The following is a 23,711-nucleotide window of genomic DNA, read 5'->3' as shown; positions in this document are numbered from 1 at the left end:
AAACGTCATTCAAAATGATATTTTTTCTCTTTTATATTATTTTAATAAATAAATTAAATTTTATATTATTTATGTAAATAAATTTTTTTTGTATTATTTAAGAAAAGAGCTCAATTGGGAGGCCGTTTGACGGCCAATAGACGTCACGATCCCGATCAGACGGTTAATGTGAACCATTCGATTTACCGCTAATTATAGCACCGACTTCCTAACTTAGCATCGGCCATCGCCATTCGCGGCGTCCTGTGGTAAGAAAGCGACCATTTTTTTCAAATCCGCCAACGTTCTCCAACGCTCCTCTTTTCTCTTCCTCCTGAGTCGTGCCTTTCGGACCCTTGGTCTTTTCTTTTCTTTTCTTCTCCTCCGTCGTCGCCTTCGCCGTTTAAATATCTATGGATTTGGTGACGTCTCCGAAGAAATCTTGCACCAGAGAGCAGCAAAACATCTACCAGCAATGGTTCTCCGTCGCCGATTCTGGTCCTCTTCTCCTCCTCATCCTTCGCCCCGCTTCAATTACTGTATATTATGTTTGGATGATGGAAACGTGAGGGGAGGAAAGCAAATTAGGGTTTAAATTCTGTCAATATTCCAGGAATCAATCCAATTTCTATGAATTCTTACCTAGTAGTTTGCTCAATTTGTTTTTCTTGGGTCCTTTTAAGATGGAGATGGACGGGTGACGGGTAATGATGCGCTCAAGTTTTTTGCCATGTCTAAGCTCTCCAGGCCGGAACTTAAACAGGTTTTAAGTTCCCTCTTCTTTTTCCTTTTGTGATTTCTGAGACTCTTCCTTTGTTGTTACTATTTTAATCTAATATATTTTGCTTTGTTGTTTAAGGATTTTGTCTTTTTTTCCTTTTTAAACACAAGCGGACCGATCTTTGTCGTGGTCTAGAAGAAAACGCCGATACACATGAATACGAGCCACCTCCCAAAACATTATTGGGCGTCACGATGCCAAAAAGTTTCAAAATATTTGTTCTTGAATCTACATGTTGTGTTGTTACAACTGCTGTAATGGTGTATAACGACCTACAAGGGGAATATAAGGAAAAATGAGTTTTGCTAAATATATACAAATTATTAAAGAGATTTACAGAATATATGAGACAGAAGACTTACAGACTCATATTTTATTTCTGATAGGAATCTGAAGGTTGATAAAATGGATGTTACAAGTTGGATCTACAACCTTGACCTTAATCTGAGCCAGAATGAGAGTAAATAACAAAGGAGTTGGTAAAAGAAATAGCATTTGGTCAAGAACATGCCAAAAAGCAAACATGCAAGTTTACAATTCACTAACGTAGGATAAGAATAAGAAAAAAAAAGAATATCCTACAATTGCCTCATACCTATATAATGAAGATCCCAATTCACAACTTTTTATCTTCTTTGATAGCTTCTCATAAATCCTAATGATTCTCTAGAAACCCTAGCATGCTTCTTCGATGCTTGGTGGAAGAACTATCACACCTATGTTTCAAGATGGGGTGGAAAAGCTGTTGGGCAAAATTCTTGATTGTAGTTGTTCAAAGAAGCCTCAAAGAAGCATAGAAGGGGATGTCTGCACAATATGTGACTCATTCATCAGTTTTCCAAGGGAAAGTTGATTACTAGTCTCCTCTTTGAGGAATGAATATCTGCGAATCATAATGCAAATGATGTTAAAATTTAGAATTAAATGGAAATGGTTTCCCAAATGATGTTTCAAACTATTACTTGCTTGGGATTATTGTAGACCCATTAGGGTTCCAATGCCTGACAGTCTTATTAGCTACCTGAGCTTGCATCGAGCAAAAATTCAACCACCCATTTGGAGGTGGGTGAACAAGAGTTTTGCAGTGTAGCCAGCTTGAACCTGGTTTCTTTGCAAACAACTTTTTGTGCTAGCACAATCCCTTGCTAGATGTTCAAAATTAGCACATAAATTCTAGGAAGTAGAAAATGGTCTTCTCGCAATACTTGGTATGGATTGCCATCTCCGGAGCAAGTTCGTATATTTTCTCTTATAGGAGTCTTTATTCATCCATTCTACATTGCAAAATTCATTTGAAACTTTAATACCAAAAGTCTATTGACTTCGGAAATCAATACTGTGAAATGCAGGGTTTGCTACCTAGTGGAAATTGACTCCTAAGCTTTTCAAGGTTGCCAATGACACATTCTAAATCCTTGGAAATAGAAAAATCGACTTGCAAGTAGGTTAGAACAACTAGATACAGGATCAATTACAGGATCAGTTGGCTGCCAATATGTGCAAATTATTTTTCCATGCATAGGTTGTTTTTTTTATTCCTTGAACCTATGAACTAGGGTTTTAAATCCCGTAGGACAGGGGTATCCCGGTTTTTCTATGGAATGGAATGCGCCGTCGTAGCGTCCCATCTCGATAATTAGGATACAGGATATCCCAAGATATTTCGATCGGAATGCTGGGATGCTGCTAAGACGGCCCTGTTCCGACACATTAGATAGTACTATAGGCTTAGATGTGGTGCTTCCAAGCCTCTGATGGCCAAAGGTAGGATCATGGTTTAGACTCTATGGAGCTATCATGGAGGTTTTAGAGCTGGTTTAGGCCCTAGGGTGAAGGTATGCAGCCTTCATGGATCGAAGCCCGAGATTCAGGGGTTTTGATGGGCTAATTTGTTTTTTGGGCTAGGTTTGAGTCCAAGGTGTGAGAACACATAAGACCATAGGTGTACATGGGGCTTGGGTGTGTGTTTTCATGTATTGAGTTAGCATGGGAGTTGTTTGGTTTGGGTTTGGAATCATGTGTCTAGACTAGACCATGAAAGCTTTTGTATTTATATTGATTCTTTGAGTTTCAATGGAACAGATCAAATCTTTTTCTCCCAAACTCTAACCTCTCTCTCTCCTCTCTTCCACGTCCTAGGGGCTCTCTCCAAACCCTAGGTGCTGCCCAAGTGAAGGAAGGAAACTCTTTTGTGCTGCGAATCACCATCTCCTACTTGGACTAGGAGAAGACAGCCTTGTGGCCAAAAACCTGATCTCCTAGTTGTTCTTGGACATTGGGGATGCCCAAAATCTGGTTGCTGATGTTGTTTCAGATCTCCAAGGAGTCCTAGAGGTTTGGGAGGCGTCCCACATCAATCCTATAAGGATTGGGAATAAGAAGAAGGAGATCTATAAAATCTGCTGCCCAAAAATCCGTCCAGAATTTTCAGCAGCAAGTCCTTGGTGTTTCCGCATCTCCACAGCCCTTCTTGGTGGTTTTTAGCGAGCCACGCTCCAAGGGGAAGTTAAGGAAGATCATAACAATTGGTATCAGAGCATGGATTGCGTGGAGAAGAAAGGAGACGTCAGAAGTTGAAGATCTTTAAAGGCTGAAATTTTAGCAAGATCCTATCGAGATATTTCTCAAATCTCTTGGTGTTTTGTTGTATTTTTGGCTTGGATCCAGTCATGGGAAGCAACCTGAAAGTAGATTTTGAGAAGTTTGATGGAAAAGAGAATTTTTTCATGTGAAAAGTTCGGGTAGAAGATCTCTTGGTCCAACTAGAATTGGATTTGGTGTTGGAGGACAGGCCTGAAGGTATGAGTGATCGGCAGTGGATGTCTTTGGAGAAACGGGCGTGTGCAGCCATTAGAGGTTGTTTGGTCGATGCGGCGTTGTACTCGGTGCTGGAGGAGAGGACTCCAAAGGGACTTTAGTTGAAGTTGTACACATTATATATGGAGAAAAATATATGCAACAAATTGATGCTGAAAAAAATGTCTGTACAGCCTTCGGATGCATGAAGGCGGGGATGTCGTGGTCCACATCCAGAGGTTCGATCAATTGAATAATGATTTGCTGAATCTTGGAGTGAAGATGGAGAAGGAAGATAAGAGCCTTCTACTACTATCCTTACTGCCCTTTTCATTTGATCCATTGGTGACTACGCTGTTGTATGGAAAGGAGATCTTGATCTTCGAAGATATTGTCTCGGTACTTAGATTCAATGAACAGCGGGAGAAGTTAATCAAGGAAGGAGTTCCCCATGAGGGTTTGGTCATGAGGGAGAGGTCTGGAAGGGGCAGGGATAGGAGCAAGTCTAGGAGACAGTCCAAGTCACGGAAGGGCAAGAGGAAAGTTAGATGTTTCAAATGCGAGTGATTGCCCGCTTTGGAAGAAGTCCAAGTCATCTCAAAGTCTAGGAGAAGTCCAAGTCACTTCAAGCGGGATTGCCTGCTTTGGAAGAAGAAGCAAGAGGAGAAGAGTGGATCTGATTCACTGAGTATGGTGGATGATAGTGAGGTGGAGGATGACCCTTTGGTTGTCTCAGATGGTCACGGAGGTAGCACGAAGATTTGGACCATGGATTCAACCTGCTCTCACCATTACACTCCGAATCGGTCTTGGTTCGCTACATACACCAAAACCGATGAGGGAGGCATAACACTTGAAGACGATCATCTTTGCAAGGTGGCTGGCATTAGAACCATCAGAGTGAACATGTTCGATGGGATGGTGTGGATCCTCACCAATGTAAAGCATATCTCAGAGTTGAAAAAGAATTTAGTGTCATTGGGCTATTTGGAGAGGAATGGCTACAACTTCAGTAGTTATTTCGAGAGTGGTATTTTGAACATTACTAAGGGAGTCGTGGTGGTGATGAGAGGGAGGAGGATGGAGAATAATCTGTATAGGATGGAGGGGTCTGTAGTGACTGAGAGATTTGAGACGACAGCAGCAGCAGCATAGGATCAGCAGGATGTATATCGTTTGTGGCACTACCGCCTGGGCCATATGGGAGATCGTGGTATGAGGGAGCGGAGCAAGAGTGGGATGATTCCTGATCTGGATGGTGGATTTTCAGAGGTATGTGAGCCATGCCAGATAGGCAGACAGCACAGAGTCAAGTTTGCCTTGCTCAGCCTGCAAGACCACTGGAGCTTGTACATACTGATCTATGGGGTCCAGCCCCAGTTTTGGCTAGAAATGGTGCGAGATTTTTTATGACATTGATAAATGATTTCTCAAGGAAGGTGTGGGTGTACTTCTTGAGGGAGAAATCAGAAGTTTTCTTGAAGTTCAAGATTTGGAAAGCCGAGTTGAGAAGTAACAGAGTTGAGTGTCAAATGTCTTCGGTCAGACAATGGTAGGAAATTCACCAGCAAGGAGTTCCAGAGTTTTTGTGAGGAATGCGGCATCAAAAGGCATTTTTCAGTTAGAGAAACTCCTCAGCAAAATAGGATAGTTGAGAGGATGAACCGAACTCTTCTGGAGAAGGCTAGGTGTATGAGGCTGCAATCAAGACTTCCTAAGACGTTCTGAGTGAATACAGTCAATGCAGCGTGTTACTTGGTGAATCGATCACCGCACACCAAGCTAGATGGGAGGATTCTAGAGGAGGTATGGTCTGGAAGGAAGATGGAGCTCGATCATCTCATGGTGTTTGGTTGCACAGCCTATGTACACGTAGATGCTGGTGAGTAGAGCAAGTTGGATGCTAAATCGAAGATCATATTTCTTGGCTATCCACATGGAATCAAAGGGTACCGGCTATGGGATCCTTTGGAGAAGAAGGCTACCATCAGTAAGGATGGGGTCTTTGAGGAGTTATCAGTCCTAGGGAGGCATGGGGGAATAGGTAGAGCAGCAGGAGGCCCAACAGGGAAAAATTGGGCAGCTAATTTCATATTCTATTTTGCCTTTTGCAGGAACATCTGGAGGACATGATATTCAAGTGGAGCACTCTCCAAAAGTGTCTCCATAGGTGGAGAGGGCTGAGACGGGAGGTAGAAGCCAAGGAGTACAATAAAATAAGTCGGATCCAGAACAGACATCAGGGTTGTATTGCACAAGCCCAAGAGAAACATGAGGCAATCGGATCAATATGACTTCGAAGATTCGGTGTCTTATGCTCTAGTGACAGCGAATGGAGACCTTCACACCTTTGAGGAGGTGGTGGAAAGCCTAGACAGAGATAGGTGGCTCTAGGCAATGACTGAAGAGATGCAGTCACTTCAGAAAATTCAGACTTGGCGGTTGGTACAACTGTCGAGAGGAAAGACATCCATTGGATGCAAATGGATTTACCAATACAAGGAGGGGCCTTCAGAGCAGGGAGATATCAGATACAAGATGAGATTGGTGGCCAAAAGGTACTCTCAGAAGGAAGGCATAAACTACAACAAGGTATTCTCCCCGGTTGTTAGGCATACATCCATCAGGATGCTGTTGAGCATTGTAGTAATCCAGGACTTGGAGTTGGAGCAGATGGACGTCAAGACGGCTTTCTTCTATAGGAATTTGGAGAAGTTCTTTATGGAGTAGCCAAAGGGGTTCGAGGAATCAGGATCAGAAGAAAAGGTCTGCCTATTACAGCGTTCACTGTACGGATTGAAGCAGTCGTCAAGGCAGTGGTACAAACACTTCAACACATATGTGAGGAGTATCGGCCTTTTTAGGTGTGATTTGATCCATGTATGTATGTCAAAACCCTTGAGGATGAGTCTAGATTGTATCTGCTTTTGTATGTGCACAACATGTTGATAGCATGCAAGAGCAGAAGTGTAGTGCAGGATTTGAAGGCAGTCTTGTCTCGAAAATTCAAGATGAAGGATTTGGGTCCTGCTATGAAGATCTTAGACATAGAAATCCTTAGGGACAAAACCAATAGAATGCTACATTTGTTTCAAGGTGGCTACATTCGAAAGATTTTGGAGAGATTCAGTATACAGGATGCGAAACCGGTAGCACTGTCGTTAGCCGGTCATATCAATCTTTCGAACTCAATGTCACCCCAGACTAAGGTGGAGGCAGAGAAGTTAAGGAGGATACCATATGCCTTTGGAGTAGCAATCCTCATGTACGTGATGATGTACTCGGGCAAGGAGCACTTGCGAGCACTGAAAGGCATCTTCAGGTATTTGGTGGCCATAGTTGGAGTCGGCATCTACTATGGGCAACAAGGTGGTATTGAGGGAAGCTCTAACATGTCCAAGGAGGCTCGGGATCAGATGGTTGGATTTGTGGATGTGGATATTGGAGGAGATGTGGATACCAAACGGTCAACCATAGGTTTTGTGTTGAGCCTGAATTGAGGTCCATTTGTCTGGAGATCTTGTTTGCAACCCATAACGGCCTTATCCATCACTGAAGCGGAGTATATTGACATTACGGAGGCAGCCAAGGAGGCATTGTGGCTGAAAGGATTGGCATTGGAGATGGGGCTTCCACAGTAGGCCGTCGGGGTGCACTGTGACAGCCAGAGTGCACTGTTCTTGATCCAGAATGCTGTGTATCATGTGCAGACCAAGTATATCGATATAAGATATCATCGGGTCAGAGAGCTTGTGGAAGAGGGTGAGGTGGAGCAGGTCAAAGTTCACACCAAAGAGAATCAAGTTGATGCATTGATGAAGACTCTTTCCAGGGATAGCTTTCATAGATGTGTGTTACTGATGGGTTTGATAGATAGATCAGACTTTGCAGAGGCTATGGGGCACCAAGGTAGAGATTGTAGGCTCAGATGTGGTGCTTTCAAGCCTCTGGTGGCCAAGGATAAGGCCATAGTTTAGACTCCATGGAGCTATCATGGAAGTTCTAGGGCTGGTTTAGGCCCTAGGATGAAGGTATGCAGCCTTCATAGATCGAAGCCTGGGATTCAGGGGTTTTTATGGGCTAACTTGTTTTTTGGGCTACGTTTGAGTCCAAGGTGTGAGAACACATGAGACCATGGGTGTATATGGGGCTTGGGTGTGTGTTTTCATGTATTGAGTTAGCATGGGAGTTGTTTGGTTTGGGCTTGGAATCATGTGTCTAGACTAACCATGAAAGCCTTTGTATTTGTATTGATTCTTTGAGTTTCAATGGAACAAATCAAATCTTTTTCTCCCAAACTCTAACCTCTCTCTCTCTTCTCTTCCACGTCCTAGGGCCTCTCTCCAAATCCTTTGTGCCGCCCAAGTGAAGGAAGGAAACTCTTTTATGCTACTAATCACCATCTCCTACTTGGACTAGGAGAGGACAGCCTTGCAGCCACGAACCTGATCTCCTGGTTGTTTTTGGACATTGGGGACGCCCAAAACCTGGTTGCTGGTGTTGTTTCAGATCTCCAAGGAGTCCTAGAGATCTGGGAGGTGTCCCACATCAATCCTATAAGGATTGGGAACAAAAAGAAGGAGATCTATAAAAGCTGCTGCCCAAAAATCCATCCAGAATTTTCAACAGCAAGTCCTTGGTGTTTCCGCATCTCCATAGCCCTTGTTGGTGGTTTTTAGCGAGCCACGCTCCAAAGGGAAGTCAAGGAAGATCCTAACAAGTATCTCGTCTCGGTACCCCGCGGGACGTCTCGCTGGGACCTGAATCCTTGCTATGAACCACTAAAGTCCAAACTCAATCTTAGGTTTCATATAAACAAAAGAAGATCATAGATAAGCAATTAAGTATCATACTTACATGCTAATTGTTTATCCTTATTTTATTCAATTTCATATTTATTATTGTATAAGCCATGGTCTTATGGTGGTTGACCTATATCTTTTGCAGTTGGTATGAACCAACAAAGGGCTTGCTTAAGTTGATTGTCTGGTTGGACACATCAATTTATTGGACCTTTGCATTGTTTGTGATGGTCTTACCAATAGCTTTCTTAGATCTTGCATGAGGACGGAGGAGTTAAGTGTGTACTTTGTCTTCTGCATCGGCTGGAAGAGCTACAAGGTGTTTTGTAACTAAAATTGACAAAACTGATGGTGCATTCTTGTTTGGAATAGATAGATGTTTACATGCAAGGACTAAAAAAGGTCTAGCCTAAGAAATAGGAAACCATTAAGTTTTGAAGGATTAAATTAGTAAATGATAAATCCAGATATCTGGTAGGGCACTTGTTACTGCATAAGCCGGTCTTTTTCTCAGTCAAGCTAGTCTTTTCTAGTTTATTCATCATCAGCAATAGGTGACAAACATTGTCTCTTCTCTTCTGTATAATATATTAGATTATTTGTACAGTACTATTATTTTACAAAACTTTTTACCTGTAGGTGTGGGCCATTGCTGATTCAAAACGTCAGGGATTTCTCGGATTCCAAGAGTTTATTGTTGCAATGCAGGTTTAAGATCACATTTTGTTTTATTTTCATGATTTGTAGTCACAAGAAAGTCGATATTTTATCCATTCAATAATTATTCTTTGGAATGCACAGCTTGTTGCGCTAGCACAAGAAGGGCATGAGATTACTCAGGATGTCCTTACTCATGTAGGTGAGAACTGAACGAGAAAAAATTGAAAATTTGATATTCCACGGTTATGGAAATCATGCTAATTCTGTTATTTACTTTGTACTCATGAACTTATTTATCCATGACAGACTTGGAGAATGTGAAACCTCCAGTGATGGGAGGTTTGGATATACTTTTAGCTGTATGTCTGTTATTCTATATCTCTGCTTTTTATGCATAGGAATTCTTCAATAGGAATTATTAATGTTTAATGCTCTTACCTGTTTTTCCTGACCATCTTATAGAAATTTAATAAGCGTTCAGCGAAGAGAGATGATCCAACTGTAGATGGTATGGAGCATATTTTTCCATGGTGCCAAATATGCTAAGCATTCTAAAGTTATCTTATTGTTTCTGTTGATGATGCAGAAGCTCCTAAAACCCAACCACCATCACCAGCTCGCTGGTTTAGCTCAAAATCATCAAAGAAGGTATCTTGTTTGGCCCCTTATTGTTTCTTTTTTTTTTTTTATTTGTAGCATGTTCTATAATGGCAACCTTCTTCATAATCGAGCCTCGTTGGGAATTTTTGGTCCTGTCATGTTGTATTTTATTTTAGCTTTGAAGAAATTATGTTTTGGCTCTATAGATCCTTCTTTCATGATTGGATGGCCGTGTGGATCAGCTCTGAGAGTTCATACATCCATATGTCACTAATAATTGCAGTTTGGGCCGTGACATTTTACATATCCTTTGTTTTCGTATATTTAATTGCTAGTGTAATTTCTGTACTCATAAACAATATTGTCATGCTTCATTAGGAATAAATTGATGACCAATATTATAAGAATTTGGGAAGTCTGTGTTTCAGGATCCAAGGACGGGACTTATCTTATTACATGCGTTCTCAACATCTTCGTTCTAGAACAAGTCTGGAGGCTATGCTGGCAAAATTTGCATCTGGAATTGGACCTGTGATGCTGATGGGATATTAAGATAGAATGTGGGAACTCAGAAATGTCATTAACAGCATTGTTCTAACAAGTAGATGGGAAAATAAAGATATAATAACTATTCATCTTTGTATGCTTAAATGACATTTTCTAGTACGTACGACCATAATTATTAGATGCTATTAATCCAGTCAGCCAACATATTATATTTAAATATTATACGAAAAATAAGTTGGAGCCAAGATGCCTATGAGATTATTCAACAACTGAAGTGGTAGTTTTAATGAACCTCCAGCAACAGCTTATAACTTGACAACATGCACAGCATAGGAAATATTTAATTCGGAGATGACATGAGGACCCATCCTATTGGCGACATGATGGTAGCAAGTAGCTATGAGAAGTGATCCGCTATTGTCGGTTTAAATTCAGGCAGGTGCCTTATCACAGGAGCTTTCTACTTCTACCTGGCTTAGTTGGCTACTGCTTCCGAGCATGGAAGATAAGAGACATGTTAACACTGGAAAGAGGTCATACATAGACCTCATGAACCCAGATTTTTTCTCTGAGTGAAACCTCATCAACAACTTTGAAGAAAGAATATGTTATGATAAGGTGATCCAGTGGCTCTAGAACAACGATGACTAAAAACAATAAGAAGGTGAATGATGGCCATTTTTATATCTTGCATGAAAGTCTTCATGGAATCAGTATTAACAACTTGGTTACTAAGTATTTCTTTATTATTACTTTGTTACGAATTGGCTTTCTGAAAACATTTCAGCAGAGTTTCAATGTTGCAAATGAATGTGTGAATACAGGTCATCAACTAGAATTGGAAAATGATTTGAAGTTAGACTGCAAGAAATAGTAGATTCTGGGCTCTTAAACTTTCTTCTGCCACTTTTTTTAATTATTACCATAATATATTATTTTTAACTATCTATACAGCATTTTTCTTTTTCAAGACCTATGTTAACAACACTTGTTATACATGTCACATAGAAATAGTGAACTAACTGAACAACTATGTGAGCATGTTAAATCTGGTGGCCCTGTATGTTAGTTCATTAGTTAAACATGCGACCTAAAGATCAAATAGTTTCTTTGTATTGTGATTGCCAGTCATATTCCAGATTTTTGCAGAGTTGGCAAATTGTAATGCCAATTAAAAAAATGAATCAAAACTTATTCTGGTTATTGTTGGTTGATTTACTTGGGGGCATGTTCAGTTCTAACAATTTCCAAGAATACTTGTGTATCTGTATCAGTTATTTTTATTGGCTTTTTTTAAAATTATAATCTTGTTATAATGCTTTGCTTGTAGATACCTTTAAAATCAGTTACTTCAATTATCGATGGTTTGAAGAAATTGTACATTGAAAAATTGAAGCCTTTGGAAGTTACCTACCAATTCAATGATTTTGTTTCTCCCTTATTGGTAAGTTATAATCCCTTGTTCCTTGTATCATGGGTAGATAATCTGACAAGCTGCTATATTAACACACCAAACTCTAGGCACTTCAAGGAAAATTCTTGTTTTATAGTTTAGTACTAAATGGTAAAGATCAGCAGGTTCTGATCTCAGGTTCATTACTGGTTTCTTTTGTAGACAAATAGTGATTTTGATGCCAAGCCCATGGTTATGCTCCTGGGTCAATATTCTACCGGAAAAACGACATTCATAAAACATTTGCTAAATTCTAGCTACCCAGGTTTGTTGAATTCTGCAAACTTATTTCTGACCTTTTGTTTTGCTCTTTTCAAAATATTTCCAACAAAGAATGCTTCTTTGCTTTTTTTTTTAATTATCACTTTGTGCAGGTGCTCATATTGGACCAGAACCTACAACTGATAGATTCGTTGTTATTACGGTAAGTCAGTAATATTTTAGAATTTAGATATATCTTCCTAATAATGCTATTATTATTATTCTTAGTTGAAATAAACTGTTATATGATTGATCGGTCCATGACTCAAGCAATTTGAGTATGTGTTTGCTCTAGACTTTTTATTCCAAAGTCAATTTTCCTTTCCCTGGTTCAGCGGTAGTGTCAAGGCAAGTGAGTTAGATATTGTTTTGTTATGCATCATGTATCCTAGGACCTTTTTTTTTGGTTGTCTCATATTGAGACATTCAAAATTTTATTTTTTGAAATCAAATTGTTCACAAAGTCATGTGGGTGTGTTAAATTGTTGGCAATCTAACATATGATAATAAGTTTTTTTTTTTTTAAAAAAAAATTGAGCTTGAGGATCTCTGAGCCTGTCAAAATCCTTGAATATGGTTGGAATCAATTGTCACAGTCCTGTAATTTAATATTGTTGAAGCTTCTGAAATGACCCTGGTTTGGCTTAAGTTAAACCTTTTGAGTTCAGTTTCAGAGTTTTGTATGAAACTTTAAAACATGGTTAAGGCTTGCTAAATTAATGTGAAGGGATGGTGCAGCCTGATGTTGAGAGAGAAGCAAGGCGTTGAATTTAGCCTATTCAAAGGACCTTAAACAGGCGCTATTGTTGTTTTCATAGCAGACGTCGGTAAAGGTTCAGTTGATAGAGACGTAAATGAGCAAATTGTAATTGATGTTCCAGCCAGCCAGCAAGAATTCTTGTTCTTCTTTGTTGCACAAGATAAGGCTGGCTAAATTATTTTTTTCTTTTCATTTGATGGATGAGTCCTAAATGAACTCAAATTAGTAAATTAAGGCTGGCTAAATTATTTCAGAAAGGAAGGGGAGCCAGCTATCTTCCTCCCAACCCTTCTCCCCATGCTCTCTGTTTTCATTCTTCTTATCTTTTTTCTGCACTTCTTGTTTTGTAAGTGTGTCTGCATCAATATGTAAGAGATCTGGACCCAGGTCTGTCCTATAACAAGTGTAGACTATTGAACGATCAACACCAATAAACTTTCTAAAAAACTTGACATCTGCAGTTTGGCATGAAATGCCTAATATGAATGCGGACCTATTTAAGGCTTGTTATGGGAAATCTCGTAGCACTTGATCAATCTACTGCATGATTAACCTATTACAGATCTGATTATAGCAACTCATTATGGAACTTTAGCTCAGATTTAAATCCAAGCTGAAAGGTGTCATCTGACTTACCTTATATCCTGCCTACGAACCCCTATTTCTGTTCCTTATTGTCATTAGTTTGAATTATTTATTAAATCAGGGCTATTAAACTTACACAAGCCAAAAAATGTAAGTAGTTCAAAAACATGTTCTTGAGCCTACACATTGCCCTTGGCATATGTGGTTTAGAAACCCTAATTTTCCACAGGAATTCCTCCATATTGCTTGACTTTAGGCCAGGAATGAAATGAGACCAATTTCACATTTCAACCAAAAAAGATCTGTCTTGAATGGTAAAGTTTATCCTCTTGATACTTGCACCAGGAAGCTCTAGACCTCGGCTATGTCAAGGTTGTTTTGTCAAGTATTATGGTTATCATGAATTATTTGCTGAATCATATTTGCTAGATTTTTGGTTGCTACCCCAAAACAAACCTTGTTTCATTACCATACTCATTGTAAATGAACTTCAGTGTGCTTTATTCCTGGTGTACTAGCATTTATTTTTCTTATGCAGTCAGGACCAGATGAGAGGAGTATTCCTGGGAACACTATTGCTGTGCAAGCAGATATGCCCTACAGTGGTCTGACAACTTTTGGAACTGCATTCCTGTCAAAATTTGAGTGTTCTCAGATGCCACATCCAGTATGCTTTAATCTTAGCCTTAATGAAGAAATGTGCTTCTGTTAATTTGATTCAAAAACTAACTGTTACCCTTTATCCGTGAAGCTGCTGGAGCATATTACTTTTGTTGATACTCCTGGTGTTCTTTCTGGAGAAAAACAACGAACTCAACGTAGCTATGATTTTACTGGTGTTACATCCTGGTTTGCAGCAAAGTGTGACCTTATTCTTCTCTTGTTTGATCCTCATAAACTAGACATCAGCGATGAGTTTAAGCGTGTAATTGGATCTTTGCATGGCCATGATGACAAAATCCGTGTAGTTCTGAATAAGGCAGACCAGGTTGACACCCAACAGGTGCAATGTTATGGCTAACCCATGTGCCTTTTTGTTCTCAACATGTACTCTATGTTGCTATCTCTTATTCCATCATTTAACATCTAATTTTCAGTGGTTTATATCACTTTCTGTGAATAATTATATTCTGATTACATTTCAACCAAATGTTTTTATGGCACAATATTTCAGCTTATGAGAGTTTATGGTGCATTACTGTGGTCACTGGGGAAGGTTCTAAACACCCCCGAGGTCATGCGTGTTTATATTGGGTATGCTCTCAGACATAATTTATTCATCATTTTGTCTTTAATTTAATGCATTTATGTTCTTTTCTCAGTATTTATGCCCTCAGGATTTTATGCTGTTCTTTCTCATTGTTTGGTTATAATATTACTTCAAAAGTATTTTTTCCCTTAAAACTCAAAATTCTCCTATTGTGTTGTTATGGTGCAAGTTTTTCCGTCAGAAAATGCTAGACGAATCTCTTCAGTTCACTTGTGTATGACATTATTCTGATGGAAACTGTTGAAGTTTTTCAGTTCATTTAATGACAAACTGGTGAATGAAGCAGCTGTTGGCCCAGTTGGAAAGGAGCTGTTTGAGAGAGAACAAGAAGACCTGCTTTCTGACTTGAAAGATATCCCAAAGAAGGCTTGTGATCGCCGTGTAAGTTGGGTTTTATCTTGTTTGGTTCTTTCCCTCGATATAGCTACACTTCGTTTTAACTACCTCCTTTTACGATTGCAGATTAATGAATTTGTTAAGCGTGCTAGAGCAGCCAAGATTCATGCATATATAATCAGTCATCTAAAGAAAGAGATGCCTGCAATGATGGGCAAGGCTAAGACTCAGCAGCGACTCATTGATGACCTGGAGGATGAGTTTGCAAAGGTGGTGACTTTACTATTCATTTTGCTCACTTTTATGCAACCTCTGACGCACACCTTAATAGTTCTTTCTCAGTTTTGGTAGCTTTTACTTCTAGATGCATTGCAGTAGCTTTGTTGGGCAATTTTACATTGAGGATAACTAAATGGTTGTCTCTGAAAATGAAATACTGAGACATTGTTCTGCAAGTCGGTTTCCATGCAAGGATTCAAGAATCAGTGCATGGTGGTCTGTACCGATCGTCTTGGATTGTATTGGCAAGACACTATATTGGTGTGCCTGTGTATTGATACCATATTGGCACATGTCTAGTCCCATCATTTTTCCTATGCTGGGACATGGACACATTGTGTTTCACTATGGTACAATACTGTACTGGTCCTTAATGAACTAGTAAGGTGCCAGAACCAGTGCTATAAAATTATTTCTATATCTGAGGGGGTTGCTATTCTACCGTGATCATTGATGCTTTGATATGCTGTTAAGCTTCTCTAGAGGATTTGGGCCTTGTCCAACAAAAAGGGCAAAAAAGGTCATTATGGTACCAAACCTCTGATGAAGACTGCTTTAGATACATCTATTCTTGTGCTTCATTTTTCCTTATTGTCTCGTCGAGTATAGCAGTGGCTGCATTTTGAAATGCAATGCCATAAACATTATTGTTTTGTCTATCAAGTCTCAAACCTACGCCTGCTCTTACCCTTGCTTACCATGATCATTTTGCTAAATGTGCATGCATAGAAAACAATTCATTTTATTTTATAAAAAATCTATGAACAATCAGATTCAGATTAAGATACAGACTCTGATTAAAGCTTCGCATTTTTGCTCCATCCTACTATGGACTTGTCAAATTGGTATCATTTATTTATCGATTTTTGTTCTTTGAAATCTAATCATCAAAATTATCAGTGGTTCAAGGGGAGTAGAATGTCTTCCTGAATGTCTTATGTCTGCTGCATTACAGAATTATTTGATGACATAGATGTCTGATAGTAAAGCAATCTGATATGGCTTGTGATAAGGAGCAACAGCAGGCTTGCACCTTGCACAAAATGAGTGCAGCAGAAATAAGGATGTTGAAGTGTATTTAATTAAAGGATGGAGTTTAGAACAACTAGGTTAGAGAATGCATAATATTTGTGCTGTTAAATCAGTCTTGGAGAGTTGAATAAGATAATACTGGCATGCACTTTGAAGATTAGAATAGGCATGACGGTAGTGTCTTGGATCTTCATCAAACAGCTATAACCTTGGAGACCTGGCTGGAAAAGAAGATAGAAGAATGGCCTTAAATCGGATAAGTATTATGGATTTAGTTTTATTGTTCCACTTTCAATTTTCTTCTAAAGGTCTTGATGTGCAGATTTTTACTAGAAGATGCCTTTTGTGCCTCCTTGCATCACTTATACCACTCATTGCTTATGGACATTGACTGGTACATCTAAATTAGTTCAGTTTCTTGTATTCGTAATCTCTTTATAGTTTAATACACTTGTCTATTAATGATTTCTTTTGGGTATGCATATTTGTTTAGAATTATTTGAATCCATGGATCAAGTTCTCTTTTCTGGTACTTCTGCTGGACTTTGACACTGGTGAAATCATTTTTTTCCAAAATGTTGAATATATGAGTAGTGGTATTTTGGCTAGTGGTTTGACAGAATCGATCAATTTTAATGCTCCTTTACAATAAGATGTGAATTTTCACTGATGCCAATTCAAAGTTCTGACACGAACGGTTGGAAGGTTGAGGTTGTCAGTTAGGACTAAGCTACAAAATGTATATTGGTCTGATTTTGAGTTAGTGCCAAGGTGTTTTCCTATAAGATCTCTTTTCTGGCACTTGTGCTAGACTTTGACACTAGTGAAATCATTTTTTTTAAAATATTGGATATATGAGTAGTGCTATTTTGGCTAGTTGTCTGACAGAATTGACGAACTCTAATGCTCCTTTACAATGAGAAGTGAATTTCCGCTGATGCCAATTTAAAGTTCTGATAGGAACAGTTGGAAGGTTGTGGTTACCAGTTAGGACAAAGCTACAAAAATTATATTGGTTTGATTTTGAGTGGTGCTAAGGTGTTCCTATACGCTACTGGATGTTACCCATGTTGGAGCAATGCTGTGATGGATGTTGACTTGCACCCATGGACAATGAACATGCAATTAAATCTCTCCACGATAGAGAGAGAGAGAGAGAGAGATGGCAAGCAGAGGCCCCATTCCATATACCCTCATTTTCAAGTGATGCAGTCATGCAGATTTAGGTGCATTTTACGCTTATTGCATACAATATCATGGATATTAATCTTATGATCAATTGGTTGCTAAGAATGGTTAGGCTATGAACCTGTTCACCAATTACAGAATATAATCCAACCTGCCATCTAGTAGATTGGTTTACTAATGTCACCAAATTCCACATAAAATGGTGTGCACTGATGGCTTTTAAGCCACAATTCCCCATATCGGAGTGGCTTTAGAATGCCTGTCATGATCTACTCCAGTCTGGTTCTGTTCATTTACTTAGATTTCTCTCTTTGCTAAAAGGGCTTAACCATCATCACAGTGATGAGATACGTGATCGAGATCTCTTTGATATATTTTTGACAAAATGATTAAACCAAGAATCAAAATTTTATGTCGTAATGGTGATGACAGCTTGCTTTCTTCATAAATGATGATCATAAAGTCATAAATATGGTTGAAAGATGAAATGATGTTCTCATCAGTCTTATCATATGAAATGTTGCTTAATATATCTAGTTCTATGTTATTAGTTATATTAGTTATGACCAATACTATTAGATAAAACTAATAGATCTAATGATATAAATATAACTATAGAACTATGAACTTTCATATTAAATTAATGGCTAATAGCTAAGCTAAGATCCAGCAGTTTCCTGAATTCATATGCGCTATTCTATTTGTTATACTGTTTCTAGTCTATCATGTGAGCCCGCTTAGCTTGGAGGTTAAAGCATCACATTTATAATGCGATGGTTGTCAGTTTGATTCTGATAGCCGGCTTCTTCTTTCTCTATCAATTTTTTCATGATTGATAATCTCTCCTTTCTCAAAATGTTGGATCACCAATCTATTACATCATGGTACCTTGTAACTTTGAACAAAAAAAAAAGAGAGGATTGGAGCAATTAGATCTCTACTGAACAAATCATAAATGGAGCCTCATTTTCCCATATGTATATATAAAAAAATCCAGATATTAATTGAATTTATTTCATCCTACTTTGTAATACTTCATTGAATGCCATTTCAATAGGCTTGTTGACAAAAGGGGAGTGCTTAAGAACCACATACATTGGAACAGGTCTTGGGAATTATGAAATGGTTCCATGACTAAGTGGGATGGTGGTTGGAAATTATGGTTATATAAGCCATTTATGCAAATCCATCCAAGTGGTTGCATCAAGGAACCTAAACCTTGTACCTATCTAAGCAAGGTGGTGATAAAGAATAAGTAGTTTGGTTAGTATCTTGTTTTGATAATGTTTGATCAATTTAGAATATGATATGCTGGCTTGATGTAATAGATATGTGCTTAGGGGTGCAAATGGGTCGAGTCAGACTATTCATGAGTGACCCCAACTCGACTTGATTCCTTGATCAGGTCCTAATGTTGGATCCAAACGTAGACCAATAAAAGATTGGGTCAGGTCCGTAGACAAAAATTTTGCCCTAATGGATCATTCGGGTTGGGTCGGGTCCATATATAACCTAGCCCAACCTAAAAAATTCAGGTCTGGCTCGGGTCTAGGTCTATAATCCCAAAACACTGCTATACCCATTTTTTGACCATTTTAATGATCTATAATCCCATCTACTTTTCATTGAACTTCATGATTTTTCCTCTCTCTAAACTCTTTTGCTTAAATTGGGAGAACATTCCTTCTTAAATGCTTTCTCTCTCGTTTTCTTAGCAACCAAACAAAACTTTTAAACAGTTTAACTCAGAAGAAATATGTGTTTTATAGACACTGTTAATAATTAATCTTCCAAAACAATTGAAAACATATTTCCAAGTCCTCTAACATTCCAATATTGCATGCAGTATATTCATCAAAAGACATATCAATTAGAAGTCCCAATGCTTGGATTTACGATTTACATGAGAAGGGAGAGGAGGTGGTTAGCATCTTCCGCTGAAAACTGGGGTGGCACCACATAACACATTAACTACAATCAAATGCGTCCCCACCACCCATGCAAAAAGAGAAAAAGAACCACTTGAAGCTTGGGAAAAAAGACTAAGACTTGATATTGACATGTGGTCTGAATCCATTCATATATTCATCTAAACCATGAAAACCACCATGACAAAATGTACAAAGCTACAAATCTCATGATACTAATGGGTCAGGATCTATGAATGGATTCAGCCATTTGGGTCCAATATCGAGTTTAGATTGAGTTGGGTTGTTGAGCATAAGATCCAAATCAACCCATAAAACTAAGTGAATCGGGTCAGATCCAAATTCAGTAAACCCAGATCCGATCCGAAAAATGGAACGGATCCAATTTTAGAATCCAACCTGGCCCCATGGGTCCTTTAATGCGAGTCGGATTGGGTCTAAGTAGGTCAAGTCGGAGCAGGTCACGGGTCAATCCGACCCATTTGCAGCCTTATATGTGCTCCTTAGATGTAGTTGGAGAATTGCTATCCATGTTGCTGGCCTAGTTTTGGTGAGGGTTGCCTTCATTATGTCATTCACCTCATTTGGTCACTTATTTTTCCTTGTGATTTGTTGGTAGAGAAAGTGGCCCTTATAAGAAATGCATGATGAAGGATTCCTGAGTTGACACAAAATTGATGGAATAAGGCTTGTTGGTTATGTATATTTACTGATTTTCTTTTTCCATTGGGATGTATCGGAAGCTGAAAAAAACTTGTATGAATGGCTTCCAAATATTTATTGTGATGTATTTGTGTTTTATCTCTTTCTAATAGTGCTATTCTTTAATGTGATCTTGCCCTAGCAAAAAATTTAGAAAATTATTAATGGCACATCTGGCTATTTGCAAAAGATTGTATTTTCTGGTATATTGTCCTAGGAATCTAGAATAATGAGTGCTTCTAGTTGCATAACTGGGTGCTTTATTTTTATCAATACTTTTTTTCTTCTATAGAAGTTTTGTGCCTAGTGCAATCAACCTTGGTTAATTTTTCACTATTTTCTATGTCTTCTACCATTAAATGTCATGCATGCAAAGCCTTTTCCTCTGGATATATATTATACTGTTTTTTTCCCCATCTTTTCATTTGTTTTTTATGTTTTATCTTTTATGCTTTTGCTTGTCTGAGGAAGAAGTCCTGATTAATTTATGTTTAAAGTTGCTCATGCTCATGTACGAAGTCCTACCACCAATGCATAATTAACACTATGCAATGTGCACAATATGGACACAAAGCTAAGAAAGCAAGAATTTAGGAATTCAACAATATAAAAATTCAACAGTGGTACCTGAAGAACAATGTTGTCTGTTTATTATGTTCTATATTCTTACTAATTCAAAGACCTTGTAGGGTACCTAAAATGCCAATAAATGCAAGAGCTTTGCCAGTTATGTCAAAAATTTCTTTCTTAACAATTTTATGACTGAGTTTGCTCGAGCCAATAAAAAACTGACCAGCCTCTTATGTGCCTCTTATCCATAAGCCAACATATGCAGCGGCTGTCTTTCACATATTTTTGTCTGTATTCTTATTGGTATTCGTGGTGATCCAGAAATGTCGTTCTTCTATTTCTTTTCATTATATTCCATGTGCACTTCTTTTTGTTCTTTTTTTCCTGTTGTTGAGAAAAAAAGGTTAGGCAAGCCAAACTACTTTCATTGAGAGAATGGAAGTACAGAGAGGAAAAGAGGCTTGTGGAGGGGTGAGGAATACGTGGAGGAGGTAGGAGAAGAGAGAGGGAAAGAAGGGGAAAGGAGTGGAAATATGATCATGAAAACTACAGAGAGCAGTCACTTATCAAGAGCAGTTATACATATACAGTCCAGCAGGCAACAAGAAAGTTTGTGCAGGGTTGAAGGAGAGGCTGGTCAAGTCTTGACTTTCAGAAAGAAAAAAATGCTACTTCTCTGGGTACCTAATGACAGATCACTGTTAATACCTTGTAATTTTATAGCTACTTTGAATTAAACAACTATGTGCTTTCTTTGTTTCGTTTGTCCCCCTCTCCCCTCTTCTTACTCTTCCCTGTAATGAATTTCATTTGGAAATGTGTATCTGAAATCATAGTTGAATACTACTGAATTAGCAATTCTGGTTTTTGTTTTGGAGCATATATATTTGATCATCATTATGCAAAACTGGTTTGATTTCAGACAACTGCATTAAAATATCATTTATCCTCTAATTTAATTGACTTGTAGATTCAAACAACTGTTGTTTAACAGGTTCAAAGGGAATTCCATTTACCAATAGGTGATTTTCCCAATGCTGACCACTTCAGGGAGGTGCTAAGTGGCTATAATATTGACAAGTTTGAGAAGCTGAAGCCAAAGATGATACAGGCTGTGGATGACATGTTGGCATATGACATTCCAGAACTCCTGCAGAGATTCAGAAATCCATATGACTGAAGAATGCTTTCATCTTTGCACACAATATGCTCCTTCAGAATCCAATTGGCACGGAAGTATGTCATGCGGATGATGATAGTCTGTGTTACAAGAGCCATGTATGGTTCGTGCATGTTCTCTTTTGAATTTCATTTTTCTCAGAGAATTGTTGTAAAGTAAATCAAAAGGTATGTCGCTGCAACAAAAGATGATATTAGGGATGATAAATATGTTTAGAATTCTCTTGGTAAAATTCATTTATTCTAAGCCTGGGGAGTGTAAGATATAAATTTGGCCATCTTATTTTCATTATCTGCATGGAGCTGTAAAATCACTTTGTGGCTGAAATTTTGTCCCTTTATGATAAATGCCTGTAGTAATGGTAATTTGATCCTTTTTAACACCTGGGAAACATTTTCTTTTTTGGAATAAAGGCTCTTTACCCCCTCGTCTTGTACTCTTTTCCTGCCAAAGACTGTTTTGAGAAAAAAAGCATCTTGAGATAGAGTTATATCCTGACATGAAATAAGCAGGAGAGAGTATAATTTTATTCCACAATTTTGGTGAAATTGATTTATTCTGCAAAATACAAAATCTGTAAAACAAGTCCATTTCCTCTGAATTACATTATCTGTTTTTTTGATATGATTTGTGGAACCTTATCTGAGGATTGGATACCGTGGTTGTTTAGGGCCTCTTTGGGAAGGATAGGATTGACCCAAATCTTATAGGATTTGATAATTTTGGAGATAAAAATCTTATTTTACATCCTAATTATTGTTTGACTAGATTAATTATGAGATTAAAAATCTATTGGAAGCGGCTAATCTCATTAGAAAAAAATAATCACCTTTATGATTTTCTTTTTTTTTTGAGATCGTTGGACTCTCTCCTCATCCAAACATTATGTTTTCTTTTTCTTTTCCATCGTTCTTTCTATCACCCATCTTACGTGCATCTTCTCCCTCCTCCCACTCTTCCGCCCTCTTATTGTCTCTTTCCATGCTGTCCATATCTTACTATCCTCATCTTCACTGTCATCACTGCAGTTATCACTGTCGTTGCTGCCACCGTGCTTTCTTGTTATGCCCGCCTTTGGTGGTCTTTCTGGTTGTCATGCAGCAAGTCCAGCTAATGTAACCCCCTAAAGGCCGAGAATTCAATGTCCCATTTCAGATCGATGAGGCTTTCCACTCTCTTCCATGAATATTACATCTCCTATAAAGTTTGCTCATCAACTGTTTGATCTTATGCCAAGGTGAAGATGGTAAACATTAACCTATGTTGTTCCCTTTGGCTCTAAGATATTAACATGTGACTCTCCTCACTCTCATCTAGTACTGTATCAGGTTAAGGTGTTACTGCTTCTATTTCAAAAATCTCTAATATTATTTTTTCCCTACAATAGTTATTTGTCGTCCCAAAGGATGATTCCTATAATAAAAAAGATTCTGATGGGGTTCGCACTAGCAATTATAATTGTTTAATTCTTGACTTTTTTATGGGTAATTTAGTTTATATTCATCATCGGGCAGAACTAGGTTTTTTCTTTGGGAGATTAGCCTTTTGCTGTGGTTATATAGTTGCATTATCTATTCTACAACCCATCACAATCTGCCGCTTAGTTGTTCTACTGATCATGTTTAGTGTGCCTATAGATGCATTATACTACTAGTTGTATTCCTAGGCTCCTACATTTTTAAGATGTTTCATGTGTCTTCTGCTTTGGGCTTCAAGTTACTAAGAAATTTATGCTGTTGTCTCTTGAAGACAATATATCCTTATCAATGCTTTTATATTGGTCAATATGATGATTCAATTTTAATACGAACCGATGGACAGAGACTCAACAAGAGCAATGGCTCTTTTACTTATGCCGCATATCCAAACATATATCATGCAAATTACCATGCAAAATACACATCCAAACGTAGGATAGGATCATTTACATAAGATTTTTTTTTTCAATAAGATTTTTGGTATAATTCTATAGAATTAAATCCTACATCATATCATGATTTTTATTTTAGATTTAAAAATCTTAGATATCCAAACAGACCCAT

At 38.3% G+C, this 23,711-nt stretch overlaps 1 protein-coding gene across 4 annotated transcripts; it reads left to right on the top strand.

Moving 5' to 3' along the window:
- Nucleotides 1-213: 213 nt before the first annotated feature.
- LOC105050181 (EH domain-containing protein 1) lies at nucleotides 214-21,915 on the top strand. 4 transcript variants are annotated; one of them, XR_832984.3, is made up of 17 exons: nucleotides 214-477; nucleotides 663-742; nucleotides 8,998-9,066; nucleotides 9,160-9,217; nucleotides 9,325-9,377; nucleotides 9,481-9,526; nucleotides 9,605-9,666; nucleotides 11,456-11,569; nucleotides 11,741-11,843; nucleotides 11,953-12,002; nucleotides 13,723-13,851; nucleotides 13,936-14,187; nucleotides 14,359-14,438; nucleotides 14,709-14,835; nucleotides 14,917-15,060; nucleotides 16,303-16,495; nucleotides 21,484-21,622. XR_832984.3 is itself a non-coding variant. In XM_010930102.4 (16 exons), exons 1-16 carry the CDS (start codon nucleotides 393-395, stop codon nucleotides 21,667-21,669), a joined length of 1,638 nt encoding a protein of 545 aa, XP_010928404.1. In that variant the 5' UTR covers nucleotides 215-392; the 3' UTR covers nucleotides 21,670-21,915. The 4 variants fall into 4 exon arrangements, 3 of the variants coding, with proteins under 3 accessions (XP_010928404.1, XP_073118348.1, XP_073118349.1); XM_010930102.4 differs by lacking the exon at nucleotides 16,303-16,495 and having other exon boundaries at nucleotides 215-477; nucleotides 21,484-21,915; XM_073262247.1 differs by lacking the exons at nucleotides 663-742; nucleotides 16,303-16,495 and having other exon boundaries at nucleotides 215-477; nucleotides 21,484-21,915.
- Nucleotides 21,916-23,711: the final 1,796 nt, after the last annotated feature.

Source organism: Elaeis guineensis, chromosome 8 (assembly GCF_000442705.2).
Source record: "Elaeis guineensis isolate ETL-2024a chromosome 8, EG11, whole genome shotgun sequence".
In the NCBI taxonomy this organism is placed as follows: Eukaryota; Viridiplantae; Streptophyta; class Magnoliopsida; order Arecales; family Arecaceae; genus Elaeis; species Elaeis guineensis.
The sequence above is the reverse complement of the archived record's forward strand: the minus strand, read 5'-3'. Positions and strand labels throughout refer to the sequence as shown.

Coding starts and splice junctions, on each gene's coding strand:
- LOC105050181 (XM_010930102.4), top strand. CDS start 393: ATGGATTTGGTGACGTCTCCGAAGAAATCTTGCACCAGAGAGCAGCAA. Junction 9,527..9,604: donor AGATGATCCAACTGTAGATG/GTATGGAGCATA, acceptor TTGATGATGCAG/AAGCTCCTAAAACCCAACCA. Junction 14,439..14,708: donor GTCATGCGTGTTTATATTGG/GTATGCTCTCAG, acceptor GAAGTTTTTCAG/TTCATTTAATGACAAACTGG.